The 15,828-nt window shown below is 37.9% G+C and overlaps 1 protein-coding gene across 3 annotated transcripts in view; it reads left to right on the top strand.

Moving 5' to 3' along the window:
• Window positions 1-15,828, top strand: part of LOC139732963 (uncharacterized) — a 70,876-nt gene that overhangs the window by 11,060 nt on the left and 43,988 nt on the right. For all 3 annotated transcript variants that reach the window (XM_071643801.1, XM_071643800.1, XM_071643799.1), the window contains exon 2: window positions 10,035-10,196. In XM_071643801.1, the coding sequence (XP_071499902.1) occupies window positions 10,035-10,196 (162 nt within the window). The remainder of the gene's footprint in view (window positions 1-10,034; window positions 10,197-15,828) is intronic.

The raw sequence follows: 15,828 nt of genomic DNA, 5'->3' as shown, positions 1-15,828 counted from the left end.
AGTTTAATCTGATTATGATTATGATAAGATAAGTGATAATGAATTTTCCTATCTGAAAGAACAGTGAAAGTTGGGATTCTGGAGTAATCACAACAAAGATGGCAGTTCAAAATGATAAGATTATACAAAGCGGAAGATAGTACTGATGTATAATCCATTACATAAAGATTACAGCATCAAACATACATTAAAGGGTGTGTACAGTTCTGGTCGAGGTGAGGATTTAGCTTTGCGAGATATTTAGAAACCACTCTATGAGATGTCAAAGCGCATGCAATTCTAAAGGGGTATCAAAAGTTTATTTGATGAAAATCGGTTTTGAAATGACTGAGATATCCAAAAACAAGGTGAAACAAACAGATCCTAATAAAAGGCGTGGCCTGTAGTCTTTTATTATTATCACGTTTTTGGATATCTCATCCATTTGAAAACCAATTTTCATCAAATAAACGTTGAATCCTTCTTAAAATTACATGCTCTTTCATATTTCATAAGATGTTTCTCATTATCTCACTTAGGAATGTAAAAAACATGAATCCCCACCTCAACCAGTACTGTACAGCCCCTTTAAAATAAGGTCTTTGCAGATCTTGATACTAACACATAACCGCGGTCGTACCCCAAGGGTTGTATGCAGCAAGGGAATTGGAGGGTTTTGCCCATTCCCATTCCAAAACTTTTACCCCAAACCCAGACTTTGGTTTTTGTACTTGGACATCACATTTTCAAATGATTTATCAGATATTGAGAAAGTCATTCAACAATGAAAGAAATTATCCTTCTTCGTTTTTCTCTTTTTTTTTTGGGGGGGGGGGTGCTTATTGTACTTCTCGCAAATTGGTTATCCTAGCATGACGCATGGCTATAGGAGCAAAGTAGTTTCGATTTAGCAATTCTATTTGTTCCTCGGTATCTAGGGCCCACTTGAACTTTTTTCTTTATACCTTGTGTCAGAGGGGATCGTTATATAACTTCCTTGTTCCAGACTTATGAAACTCCACCAAAATGCAATTGCTCTGAAAATTCTGACAAATACTCTGCAACAAACACTGATTTGCTCCGTCAACATAGCTTTATCTGCATTTGCAGACATTTGTTACTCCTCAGCTATATCGAAGCTCAGTGACTTTCTGAAGTTACATGGCGGTGACCAACAAAAACAAAACGGAAGAATAAAGCCGCCCCAAAACTCTCTGGTTTGGATTAACGCTCATTATATACATCTGCGTGCCTATTTTGTGTTTGCTCTTTATTTTTTCTTTAATTAATACTGATGTTCGTTTTTCGTATATCTTTTGGTATGATTATCATGGCACTATCTATCCTATTTCATGTCACTTTATCCTTTTCCATTACTTATCGATGCAAGTTTGCTCTATAAAGTGTTTCGTATATTTTAGTAATATATTAACTCACCCGTTTTGCAGAATTATTAGCATTAAGAAGGATGTCTTGCTATCTCTCGGTGGTTGGTACTTGGGGTTGTTTGTTGAGGTGCCTTATATAGGTCACTGATATCGAAATGTTGGTGATGATAGTGGCTCTGCTTAGTTGAAGTACAGAGTGATTTGATTACGAATATTATAGTTAAATCATGATTTTTTTTAAAGGTGACAGATACAATTTTGCCTTTGATATTGTCCTTGAATGCGTTTTTAAATCTTTTCCCTTAAATATTTCACAAAATCTTGATCGCATTGTTGAATAACAGCTCAAAGAATACAATCGCTCTCGTGTGTGGAACGGGGATGCCCTCGCATTTGATTATATGACAGTGGATGAATTGTTATTATCCCCAAAATAGCAAAAATTTGGAGAGGGAGGTGCTCCGCTAATAATGAAAATAAAAATTTCTTCACCATAAGTTTCTTGATATCTTGTCTGATCACCTTCATATTTGATGTAGTTTCCTATCAAAAACTTATTACGCATAAAATTATACGTTGTATAAGATGATATGTTTAATTTGTGTTAAAGTATTTTGGTTACCATGGCAACAGCCTAAACATAAGCAAGTTGTTTCACATTTTGACCCAGTTTTAGTTTCTTTTTATTTATTATCTTATGTATGACTGAAGAAATCTGCAAACTTTGTTTGAGTGTTCTTTACATGACAGCTGCAATATACTGTTTTTGTTTTCAAGTTGATATACTATTGGAGTAAACAAAAAAAAAATCATTTTGAACAGCCTGTGCATTTCACATGCGCTTACAGAGTTTAAACTTCCTCAGAATAATGTATTCAAATTGTTCATACTTTAAAATATATATTTTTAAGGGAAGTATTCAATTATTTGTGAAATAGCTACAGCGCCCTCTTGTGTTTTGTCTTGATTTTTTTTTCTGTGGAAAACACAATTTTCTTAAGATTTGGACCTGTAAATTAATGCTCTGAAAAGGTGAATATGAAGTTCAAATGTGTCTTAATATTTCTACAAAGAAATCAACATCAAAAACTAGATGCATTTTTGCCTTTTAACTGCCCGACATATGTCTTGAAATTAGTTAATTGGATATTATTTCATGGGATTCTCTTTATTTTCTTTGTATTTTGACGTCCCCTTTTTGTGGTTTCCAAGAAAAGTTTTGATGGTGCCATTTTGTAGGGTATGTCTTGTTTTACATTTGTGCCACATTTCAGAGCAATCGATAGAAAAATATTGAAATTATAGAGGGAGCGGATTGTGCCCTCAATGGTTTACGTAGCTTAAAACAGGTATTTGTGGTTATGAGGGTTAACGGCTGATACTGAGACTAAGCTACTTCTCTGGAATTGCTATCATAGCAAAATATCATCCACAGATACATACCATTTCAAAATGCATAAGCAGAATTTTTCCCTTTAAGTGGTACCAATATCGTAAAAATCTGGTCTTGGCCCATGGACTACATGGGAGATGGGCACAACCTTGAGTGCGCGACCGCATCCGCAATGCTCTGACCAGGGAGCCTCTCGGTCTCATCTCCCTGCTCTGACACATTTTCAGAAGCCTAGGCATCGAGTTACAATTTAAGACCAGGTTACACTTTAAGACCGTAACAAACGAGGCTACGAGACCAACACAAAGAAGGCCAACGAGACCGACAGGGTGAACAGCGCCACCAATAGACCAATTAATTGTATACCGTGTCCATATGGCGTAAGGAAGATATGATATGGAAAAGGAAAGTTGCTATGGTGTTACCCCCTGCAGTTGCCCTCCCTCACCCCGTTGAACTGTTCAAGATCTTTCATTGTGTTTGCTTGCAATGTATGAGTTTCTTGAAAAAATAAACACAATTTAGTAAAATGTGCATGAGATATTTCCGCATAAACTTCGAAAATGTCCAAACACCCTCATTCCCCATTCAGCAAAACACAAATAAACACAAATCGGTTTTCATTTCATTTCATTCATTTATTCATGCACGGCACATACTTCAGCCCGAAGGCTCTTCTTCCGCAGGTCCGTGCGGATAAAAGATACAACATAGATATACATTTTATACAGAAACGAACAAAGAAACCAAACAAACAAAAACAAAACTCATACATAAAAAAAAAACATATTATAGAAAAAACACAATAACATGTTGATGAAACTGCGGTACACATTTCGACAGAAACAAACATGATCAATCAAAGATAACCATGTACAAAAACTGAACAGAAACTTAAAAAAAGTTGTCAATTAACAGTTTCGGTCAAGTGCGTTTTTAAAGCTTACAAACGTTGGTTTTTGTTTCAATTCCAATAGTAACTTATTCCAATGCATTGATCCAGAATATGTCAAACTTTTATGTTTGAAACAAGTCTTAATCAAAGGTAACACAAAATTTAACGATGAATTCCTTACGTTATAGCTGAAAACTTTAAATTGAAACATATCAAGCAAATATTTCGGACAAAACTTGTGTGCAATTTTATACATAATTTGAAGAGTATGTTTATGTCGCCTCTTATCCAGTTTATCGATGGGTAATGCTGTGTATAATAAGTCAGTTGGGAACCTAGCTTGCACGTTCAATACTGCACGAAGTGATCTATTTTGAAGAATTTGGAGTCTTTGAATATGAGATTTCTTTATGTTCCTCCACACAACATCACAATAATCTAATTTACTTTGAATAATTGATTTATAAAACAAAAGGGCAATATCATCAGAAATAAAAGACCGAATTTGTTTCAACAAGTACAAATTTTTCACTGTACTTTTACACAAATAATCAATATGTTCATTCCAGTCAAGTGATTGGTCAACATAAACACCAAGATATTTACAACAAGAAACCTGTTTAATGGTTGGGTTGTTAATTACTATATTGATATGTTGCTTTTTAACTCGCTTATGTGAACCAATTATCATAGCTTCACATTTATTGATATTTAGAACTAAGTGATTACACTTCAGCCATTTAGATACATATTCCAAATCGGTGTTAAGTTTGGCTTCAATCTGACTGATTCTCTCTCAAGAAAAATAGATACATGTGTCCTCCGCGTATAACGCAACAGATGAATGCTGCAAACAATTGGGTAGGTCGTTAATGTAGATCATAAACAAAAGAGGACCGAGATTGGACCCCTGTGGTACGCCACACCTTACATTCAAAGGCTGGGATCTAACTGCATTGACTTCAGTGCACTAAAAGCGACCACTCAAATAATCCCCAAACCATTCACAGGCGAGAGGACCCATACCAATCAAGCGCACAATGTCAAGAAGTACAGAGTGATCGACTGTATCAAACGCTTTTCGCAGGTCAATAGTAACCATGCCAACGAGTTTCCCTGTGTCCATAGAACTTAAATAGTCCTCCGTTACTTTTAGGAGGGTGGTCTGAGTGGAATGTAGAGAACGAAAACCAGACTGGTTTACATTGATAATATCAGCAGCTTTCAAATAAACATGAACTTGATTGTACACAATTTTCTCTAATATCTTAGCGCAAAGAGGTAATATAGATATCGGTCTATAGTTATTCATATCAGTCTTTTTACCACTCTTCAAAACGGGTGTAATTCTTGAACATTTCAGTTTCATTGGCACCTTCCCTGTTCGAATGGACAGATTGAACATTTGGGTCAAAGGAATCTCAATATATTTAGAAATAGGTTTCAACAAAAACAATGGTAAATTATCACTTCCACAAGACTTTTTATCTGGTAATACGTCTATTACGTCGATTACATCTCTTTCCGAGATCGAGTGAAATTCAAACGTATTGTCACGTGCTCTTATGAACTGTCTGTATTGTGCGCTATCATCACACTCCACACTTTTTTGTGTGGACTCACCAATTTCAGTAAAGAATGAATTAAAACAGTCTGCTATTTCTCGTTTGTCACTTATAATTCCATTCTCTTTTTCTATAGACATAATATTTTCTTTCCGACTTTTGGATGGCATGAGATGTTTCAACGATTTCCAAATTGCACTGGAATTACTAATATTCGATTTTACGGTATTACTAACAAATTCAGTTTTGGCCTTTCTCACTTCCTTTGTGACGAGATTCCTTAGTTTCCGATATTCAAACCAATCACATTCTTGCTTAGATTTTATTGCTTTTTTATTTTGTACATTTCTTGTGCGAATTAATTCCAGCATATTAACAGTCATCAATGGCGAGTTTTTCTTTTTAACTCTTTGTTTCGTTAATGGTGCATGTTTATCAATGACTTTCATTAAACTTTCCTCAAACGAGCGATATGCATCATCAACATTTGTCATAATTGTGATATCACTCCAAATTATTTTACTCACATCATCGACAAATTCTGTCATATTTACTTTATTAACATTACGCATTTCTCTGTACCTGTAACAATTTCCTTGTAATCCAGGCGATTTATTTCCCCATGTACAGTATATCAAAAAATGATCGCTCTGAGAAATGGGCAAAACACCAGACTGAACAATTTTTTCAGACTTATTGGTGATAACCAAATCTACAATCGAAGAAGTTGTTTGTGTGACTCTGGTCGGACTATCAATAACTTGTGTTAAGTTATAACTTTCAAACTATTGTAAGAGTCGCTTAGTCTGCCATAAATTCACACCAGACGGCTTCATCACATTACAATTGATGTCACCGAGAATAACAAAATCAGTGTTTAAGTCATCGATAATTTGCAAAAACACTTGAAAATGTTCAAATACTTCATGATTGGCGCTAGGTGGCCTATACCACACAACTATTATCAAGTTCTTTCTATTTGTGAACTTCAATTCAATAGGCAACAACTCCAGACTGTCTTCCGACTAAATCTGTACGTATTTCATACATCATATTTGATTTGACATAGGCGGCGACACCACCTCCATAGCGGTCCCTATCCCTGCGTATGATATCATATCCATCAATACTTAATTCAGAATCAGAAATTAAATCATGTATATGTGTTTCAGTCAAAAAAAAAAATCATCAGGTGAAAGTTTATGTTGAAGTGATCTCAGTTCATCTATGTTCTTCAATAAAGACGTGCAATTTAAATGTGTCAATTTCAATCCTTTACACTTAGAAATTCTCTGAACATTTACTTCAAAATCTTCAACGTTGGGTTCATATCTGTCTGTACTTATGCACTCATCGGATGGCCCACTTAACTCGGGGTTGAGTGAATATGGATAGAATGGCAATTCTTTGGATAAACAAACATCACATATTCAATCATTTTCTGATTCGAATGTTTTTCTGTCAACTGACGTGCATTTGAGATGGCACCATAATGAACATTTAACACACATCATAGCATTTTTATTATTTTTGACTGCTTTACAGCATATGATACATGGGTATAGTGTTGGCATATTGCTAAGTCATCGTTACGTTACTCTATTACCATCATACTCATTGCAACTAGCTGAGACGTTCGATGTCGGCCTTTGTCCGGATGACGATTTTCCTCCTGTCAGCACGAGTTCCAGTTGTCAAGGCGTAGATCTTTCCATCTTGCGACCATGTCCAGGGGATGGCATCACTGGTCCTCGCAGCGTACATCAAGCTCTGGCGATGACTGGTAAGATCCTCGTTGATGAAGACAGATGTCCCTTTCAACTTCGACCTTGCAGCGTAGACCTTTTGACGCACATTGTAGCTGGCGAACTTGACTATGATGCTTTTTCCCCTCTCTGGCCCTGTCCTGGTGCTGCTTCTCGGGGTGATTCTATAGCTGCGATCAATGTCGGATGCTGCCAGGTGAATGTTCATGTGGTCTCTCACAATGTCGGTGATGAGTGTATCGGTACTTTCGCCCGGCTTTTCCCTGACACCGTAGAATCGCAGACAGTTGCGGCGACTATACTGCTCTTGTTCCTCGAGCGCTGAGTTCATGGCGGAGAGTTTTCCTTCCAGCTCCTTCACTTTCTTTTCCAAACTGTTCACATGAACTTGGTGTTGGTCAGCGTCCATTTTGAGAGCCTCATACACCTGCTGTGTAACTTGTTCAAGAACAGCTTCTTTCACGGCGCACACGAGAGCTTTCAACACATCATCAGAACAAAGAGCTTCCTTTATTTTCACTTCAATGGCGAGATCGAGAGTGGTATTACCCTCGATTGTCCCTGCCTCGGTTTGATGACCAGCGGTCAGTTCTTCGGTCATCGGTGCTTGAATCAGCCCCTGGTCCGGGCGCGGGTTTTCGGAGCTTCGTGTTCAGCAGATCGCCCGTTGCTCGACATTTTGACCGTCAAATTACACCAAAATCAAGCGACGAAACAGTATCTTTTTGACGTTCAAGTTGTCATATTCTCACGTCTATGTCACAGTAACAAAACATAACACCAGTATGTGCAAAGGAACATGTAAATATCGAAAAATATCCACAACTCCAGGAGCAGTTATGATAGACGTCTCCTCTCCTACTAATAACAAAATCTATTGTCCCGGATGATATACACCTACTTAAAAGAAATAAAATGTGGACGTTCAGATCAACAACCTAGAAAAACACCAATCTGTGAAATTAAGTTTACAAGAAAATAATTCAGAAAATGGTCAATGTCCCGGTGTACGTCTGCTTTGCATGATATGGAGGGGGATTGTTTTAAATTTGTATCAATTACGACAATTTATGTTTCATTTTAGAAAAAAAAAACGAAGCTTAAATAACATATGATGATGTGTTTTTCTTGAAAATTCCAATTATCATAATGTTTCCAACAATTAAGGAAATCTAATCAATTTAATTTACCTTTTATTATTCTGGTAAGTTGGCACAGTCGGTAGTGCGTCTGCCCTACGATCCCAAGTACCCGGGTTCGAACCCGAGTCTGGACTTAGCAATGCTGTGTAATAATACGTCTACTCTAGCAAGAGACAAACACTCTGTCCCTCGGATAGGACATAAAATGGAGGTCCTGTGTATGAGAGAGTCACAACGCATACACGTAAAAGATCCCGCTTCATTCATTCATCGCAAAGAGCAGGGTATTTAACCCGGTGAAGTGGTCCCACCTCACATTCAACTGGACCCCGCAGAAGACCAGCTTAGCGTTGCTGAATATTGGCTATCCAGCCATCTTCTCAGTTTTGATTTACACAGGACAAAGCTTTTGTGCCCAACTTGGTGATTTAAAAACCGTAAAAAGTCTTGCTGTATTCAAGAGAAAATGAAGGACAGTTTTTTTTTTTGGTTCTTAAAGGACAAGTTCACCTTCATAAACATAAGGATTGAGAGAATGCAACAATGTTAGTAGAACACATCAGTGAAGTTTGAGGAAAATTGGACAATCGATGCAAAAGTTATGAATTTTTAAAATTTTTGTGTTGGAACCGCTGGATGAGGAGACTACTACAGCTTGTGAGTCATATGCGTACAACAGTATAAAGAAAATATAAAAAAGATTCAACATATTTTCACTTTTTTCACATAATAAAAGAGCACTTGACTTGGCTCTTTCTAAAGGCAGGGGGAATAATATTACTCATAACATTTGTCGGTAACGAGTCTGGGGAATGTGAACTTTTTTCATAAGATCAAATTTTGTGAAATTCTCTTTATATTTTCCCTATATTGTTGTACGCATGTGACATCTAAGTTATTCACACACTGCAGTAGTCTTCTCATCCAGCGGTTAGGGCACACAAACTTCAAAAATTCATAACTTTTGAACGGATTGTCCGATTTTCCTCAAACTTTCAATGATGTGTTCTACTAATATTGCTACATTCTCTCAATCCTTATGTTTATGAAGGTGAACTTGTCCTTTAAATAACACTTGAAGGAGGCCTACACATTTTTCATCTCATTTGCATAATTATTTTGATGTTTATTACATACTGTCTGGCAATAGCCCTACTTGCATTGAGGACACCTGCTACCCATAAGTAGTCCTTCTTTTCTTCCTTCCTTCATCGTTTTCCCGTCCTTTATTACTCTAACCTCCCTTCCCATTTCTCTTGTTTTTTGTCCTTTCTCCTTGTTAACAGTGAGCGCTTTGAGCCTGTGTAGTGTTTTTGCCCTTTTTTCTGCATTACAAGTTCTATCTTTGAGTGACCCATACTTTTACAAACTTGTCTTTCACGTGGGCCTCTCTTTTCTAATGACACAATCATTTGGAACATTAGGTCCATATATTGTTGTGATACATTGAACTTTTTTTTTCCCTTGAACTTATATCAACAAAAATGTGCCTTTGGAAATACAATCTAATTTGAATCGAGTTGAATTGAATATATAAAATCTGCCCAAAAACAACACAAATAAATACGCAAAATTTTGCAAATAGGCGTGACTGCTATGTATCAAGTGCAGCATCATTGAAAAAAAATATAAATATTTTTCGTATCATGATGACAATATTTCAAACAATTTCAAAATGACGTTCATTCGTTTTATTCTGCATACCGTTCGCAAGTTAATGAAGCTGTTTCTAATATTAAGTAGTAAGTCTTGTGAAGTGTGAATATCGAAATTTATTCAGTGTGTTACGTCTTCCATTTAATTATTCATTGTTTCAACTCCAAAGCAGCTGTATGTCATCTTTTGCAAAAATGTTTGCTTTATAACCAATTTTTATTTTCCAACAATTTCTATTCATTCCCATCAGCGATCACTGTCCATTCAAGATATGACCTGCGGAAGAACTACGTCGCATGAATTGGCGGAGAGTATCTGTTCAAGCCGTGTGTTGAAAAAACTCACGATACTCCACTCACAATTTCACATGGATTTCTTCAAAATCCTCGGCGCAAGTGATTCAAATTGCAATGTAAGACCTTTATGCAATATCTTCATTTGTAAAGGTATTCTATGCAGCTGAAGTTCAAGTGTTATAATTATGATATTGGTAAATAATAATTCTAGGGTCTTGTTTTTGAACATAATTCCATAGTGAATAAGATAACTCAAACTTGCTGCTATATGAGCCCCTGCATTACGAAAGCAAAAAAAAAAACAAAAACAAAAACAAAACAATTGTATAATATAGATTTTTAGTTAAGGGCAGCTGCTAAATATGCTGAAAGAGCAGGCTGTAAGCTTTAAAATGATATATAACTCAATTCAGATTGACTCAACTAACACATCTGAATGTTTTGAAGAAAGCACACACTCTGTAAAGTGTGAACCGAGAAACAGGCTTTGAAGGACAGGGTATATTCAAGCGCTTAATCTTTTAATACCGAACAGTGGTGGCCGTGCGATGAAGGGGTGACAAGAAAAAAAAAAAAACAGATCGTAAACCACCGGAGCAACAACAATGGGGAGATTATCCGGACTAAGCTGAAGTTGAGGATGATCTATCTAACACATTCTACCCATGATGCCTACTTTCAGTACCAACTCAATACCATCATCCTTCAAAAGTCATTAGAGGTGAAAGTGAAGAGTGTGCACTGCAAAGGATTTTAAATCATACCTGATTTCAGGGTATACTCTACAAAAAAAAAATAATGTAGAAAAACCGCTGGAAATCACCTTTCCCGTTCATTCTGTGAGAAGGGCAGGGGCGTCGATCCGTTTCACGATTGGGGAGGAAGACTTGGGTTGGAATAACTGTGCGAAGGAGTGTGGGGGTGGGGGTCTGGAAGAGGAAGATCCCCCTCTCACACAAGGAAGATTTTGCAAATTTGAGACCTGAATGGCGCACCTCTTTGGCGAATTGTTTTTTTTTAATCAAAAAGAGTCACAAAATAGATAATCACAGACAATTGAAAGACGAAACTGTGGTTCGTGTCCAGCGTGAGCGACATCCAATGTGTAGTCCTACTTAGGAAGTTGTCAGGTTGAAATGGAGGGTGTGGGAGGGGGTAGCCACCTTCTCCACAAATACTATTTTGCATTTTTGGGATTAACATAAAACAATCAGATGTACACTGTTGTGAATGTTCGGAAAAATAATCTCCAGAGTGTGAAGAGTCAAAATCAAAGGATAAGAACCCAATGGGGGAAAGTAAATTGAAAGAGGATGGGGAAATTTAGAATTTATTAGAGTTAAAGTCACAGATATGGTGCACAGTTTTTGATGGATTACGTCGGTATGTGTGGATAGTATAGAAGAGGAGATGCAAGAAAACAAGGAACAAGACAATAAGGTAATGGCTATTATTTAGATCATCATCATAAATGATGAATATGATTTCCGAGTGCTGAAGAATAACAAGCAAAGGTGGATGATGTAAGCTCAAACGGAGCCGCTGTATGTTGAAGATCCCGACAACAGTAAATCATTCCATTCCAGACAATTCAAAGCAAAGAATGGTTTGCATGGGAAACGTTAGAGATTCAATACGCAGGTACGTGCATGCGTCACGATCACCAATGAACTCGCTGAAATGACGAAAAAGATTAGGAATTCTTTTATAATGAAATTGCAACTTTACTCGATTTTCTGATGTGGGAGCCTTAGAGAAGTTGATTGGTTTGGAGGGAGACTGGAAGAGTTCATTTTGCTGTAGGGTAGTTTTCCCGCTACCACGTAAAATGGGTGCACATCACGAGACCGATACCCAAGAGTCAAACAGCCCACAAGTCATACAGCCCACTAGTTATACAGCCCACGAGTTGGGCACTAAGCAAAAATGCCCACGATTTCGACATCAAGTAAAAAAAAAAAAAAATACCCACGATTTGCACAGCCCATGTAGTGGGGTAGCTTAGTGAAATTATCGTGACACGGCGGACAAAAGCGTGATTTTTTCACCAAAGGTACTTCATGATGTACCTTCTCAAAAAATAGGGTGCTCCAAAAAAATTGATGCTGGAAGGAGGTCAGAGGTCAAAGGTCAATGACCTTTATTTGTGAAATAGGTTTTTTTTTGGCTATTTCTCAAGTCAGGAATATCCAATCTGGATAAAACTTGGCAGGAAGAATATTGAGAACAAGTGAAATATTTTGATTGAATTTGAAGTGAATTTTCCAAAGGTCAAAGGTCAAAGGTCAATGAACTTTTTTCTAAAAATCATGTTTTTGTTTATTTCTCCAGGTAGGAAGATTCAGTTTTCACAAAATTTGATATGAACGTTATATAGAAGGTACCAAGAGTATAAAGCAGGGGTCAAATATAATTGTTGATTTGTACGTTGCCATGGCAACCCAAAACTAGGATTTTTAGTTGAAGTTAGTTACAGGAGGCTATTTTTCAGTTTGGAAGAGATTCCATTTGAATAGGTACAACTGATCGACGGGATGTATAGAGGTTTGAATACTTTTGATTAGTGTTAAGTGGTACGTTGCCATGGCAACTACATATATAGATTTTGGTTAAACTTAAAGGAGACTTTAGAACGTCCATGAATTTGAAGAGATTTCCATCAGGGTTGGTATAATTGATCAACAAAAAGTCGCCAGACTAAGATTTTTCACCGTCATAGCATGTGGGTTGAGTGAATGCAGCAACAATAGTCTAACACATCAGTGAGAGTTTTGAGGAAAATTGGACAATACGTTCTAAAGTTATGAATTTTTGAAGTTTCTGCTCAGTCGAGGCTGGATGAGAAGACTACTGTACCTTGTAACGTCACATGTGTACGACGATATAAAGAATGAATAAAGAAAATTCAACATGTTTTCACTTACAAAAGGATACTCGACTTCTCTTTCAGAAGGCAGGGGGAATAATTATTACCCTTAACATACGTCAGAAGCAAGTCAAAGAAATGTGAACTTTACTCAAAAAGTGTGGCTTTGTGAAATTCTCTTTTTATTTTCCTTACAATGTGCGCATGTGACATCATACACTGTGGTAGTCTTTTCATCCAGCCGCGACTGTGCAGACATTTTAAAAAATCATAACTTTTGAACGTACTGTATGATTTTTTTCCAAGCTTTCTGTGATGTGTCCTACTAATATTGTTGTATTCACTCAATCCACGTGCGCATGAAGGTGGACTTATCCTTGAAGGACAGCTTCTGAAAGAGCAGACTGTAAGTTATAAAATGATGTATCACTCAATTCAAATGGATTCCCCTAACCTATCTGAATAATAATACCGGTACTGGAAAGAAAGTACACACTCTGGATAAGTATGAACTGAGAAAAGAGGCTGCACTGTCTATTTTTGCGTTTAATCTTTATCAAGCTGTCTCATGTCATTATGTTCGTCTTTTCTTCCCCCCTCAAATTTTCATTTGAGTTTGTCAGCATCAATTTTTGATGATAAGAACGATGCCACAAGACATTGTTTCGTAAAAATGCTTCAACTGCTCCTTCAGGTCCAAAATCTACATCAATATGTATAATTTTCCTGATCTCCTCAACATTTGTCCAAAAATAAGGCATACACCTTTTATGCATTGAGTCCTCCTTTTTGTGGACAATTAAAGGCAAAAAAAAAAAAAACAGAATTAGTGCTTGAAAATGATATTATTCTTAAGTGTGAGTTACGGATCTAGAAAGAACCTCTGTTAAAAAAAAAATGAATCTGTATTTATACATCAATGTTCAGTATTGTTAATAACACAAAATGTGAACAATATTTTTAGCTCACCTGAGCCAAAGGCTCAAGTGAGCTATTGCGATCGCCCTTCGTCCGGCGTCCGTCGTGCGTCGTGCGTCGTGCGTCGTGCGTCGTCCGTCGTGCGTCGTCCGTCGTCCGTCGTCCGTCGTCCGTCGTCCGTCGTCCGTCGTGCGTCGTGCGTAAACTTTTTACATTTTCATCTTCTTCTTGAAAACCCCATGACCGATTTTCATCAAACTTGGCAGGTAGCATCCCTAGGGGGTTAGGAACTCAATTTGTTAAAATGGGCACCATGCCCCACCCAGGGGGCCCCAAGGGGGGCCCAAACCCCCCAAAATTAAGGAATCTGTAAAAATCTTCTTCTCTAGAACCAGAAGTGATAGAGCGAAGTTAATACTATGAGTTAGTACATTGATGACTGTAGTTTCAAGTTTGTTCATGGCAGAATCAGGGGTGCCCCCCTTGGGACCCAGGGGAGGGGGGTGGGGAAGGGTTCTAATGGGGCCTAAATTGTACATTTTCATCTTCTTCTTGAGAACTCCATGACCCATTTTCACCAAACTTGGCAGGTAGCATCCCTAGGGGGTTAGGAACTCCATTTGTTAAAATGGGCACCATGACCCACCCAGGGGGCCCCCAGGGGGCCCAAACCCCCCAAAATTAAGGAATCCGCAAAAACCTTCTTCTCTAGAACCAGAAGTGATAGAGCTAGGTTAATACTATGAGTTAGCACATTGATGACTGTAGTTTCAAGTTTGTTCATGGCAGAATCAGGGGTGCCCCCCTTGGGACCCGGGGGGGGGGGGGGTGGGGGTGAGGAGGGGTCCTAATGAGGCCTAAATTGTACATTTTTATCTTCTTCTTGAGAACCCCATGACCCATTTTCACCAAACTTGGCAGGTAGCATTCCTAGGGGGTTAGGATCTCAATTTGTTAAAATGGGCACCATGCCCCGCCCAGGGGGCCCCCAGGGGGCCCAAACCCCCCAAATGAAGGAATCTTTAAAAATCTTCTCTAGAATCAGAAGTTATAGAGCTGAGATAATACTATGAGTGAGTACATTAATGACTGTAGTTTCAAGTTTGTTCATAGGAGATCCAGGGGTGCCCCTCTTGGGGGTAGGGGGGAGGGGGGTGGTTGGAAGGGTCCAAATGGGGGCCTGAATTGTACATTTTCATCTTCTTCCTGAAAACCTCATGATGGATTTTTGTCAAACTTGGCAGGTAGCATCCCTAGGTGGTCAGGATCTCAATTTATCAAACTGGGCACCATGCCCCACCCAGAGGGCCCCAGGGGGCCCCAATTCCCCCAAATTAAGGAATCTTGAAAAAATTGGGCCCTTATTGTACATTTTCATCTTCCACTTGAGAATGCCTCGTCAAATTTTGGTAGAGCTGTGAATAATTTAGATTAGTGACTGCGTGAAAGGTGAACTTGCGATACTCAGGTGAGCGCTAGACCCGCGGGTCTCTTGTTATAATAAAATGTTTCCAGACTAAACCGTCCGAAATTTATACATTAATGAGAAAAATATTGATATCTCCTTATGTGTTTGCTTTGATTGCAAAAACTGGGAGGATGTCTTGTGATACAACAGGAGGGGGGGCATTTCATGAAGCAGTTTGGTCAAATATTTTTCTGACAAACTGTTACAAGCTACAGAAATCCTTGCATCTGATTGACAGAGAGCAAATTTGTCTGGCAACTTGTCGGACAAAATGCTTCATGAAATGCCCCCAGACCTACACATATTATGCATGAAATGTGATATCCTGAAAAAATTTTTCAAGTCACTCTCCCAAAAGTATACATAGGACCTTTAAGTTTTTCTTGTGTTTGTTCCTGGCAGAGTACTAGTACACAAACTCTCCAATCCATGGTGACCTAACGGGAATTAAGGAAATTAAAATGAATATACTGAAAACCAAAACTACGGATACCGA

The sequence above is a fragment of the Diadema antillarum genome, unplaced genomic scaffold, assembly GCF_040938485.1.
Source record: "Diadema antillarum isolate AM-2024a unplaced genomic scaffold, OU_Dant_1.0 seq00000457_RagTag, whole genome shotgun sequence".
NCBI lineage: Eukaryota > Metazoa > Echinodermata > Echinoidea > Diadematoida > Diadematidae > Diadema > Diadema antillarum.
Note: the sequence above shows the minus strand (reverse complement) of the source record. Positions and strands in the feature narration are given on the sequence as shown.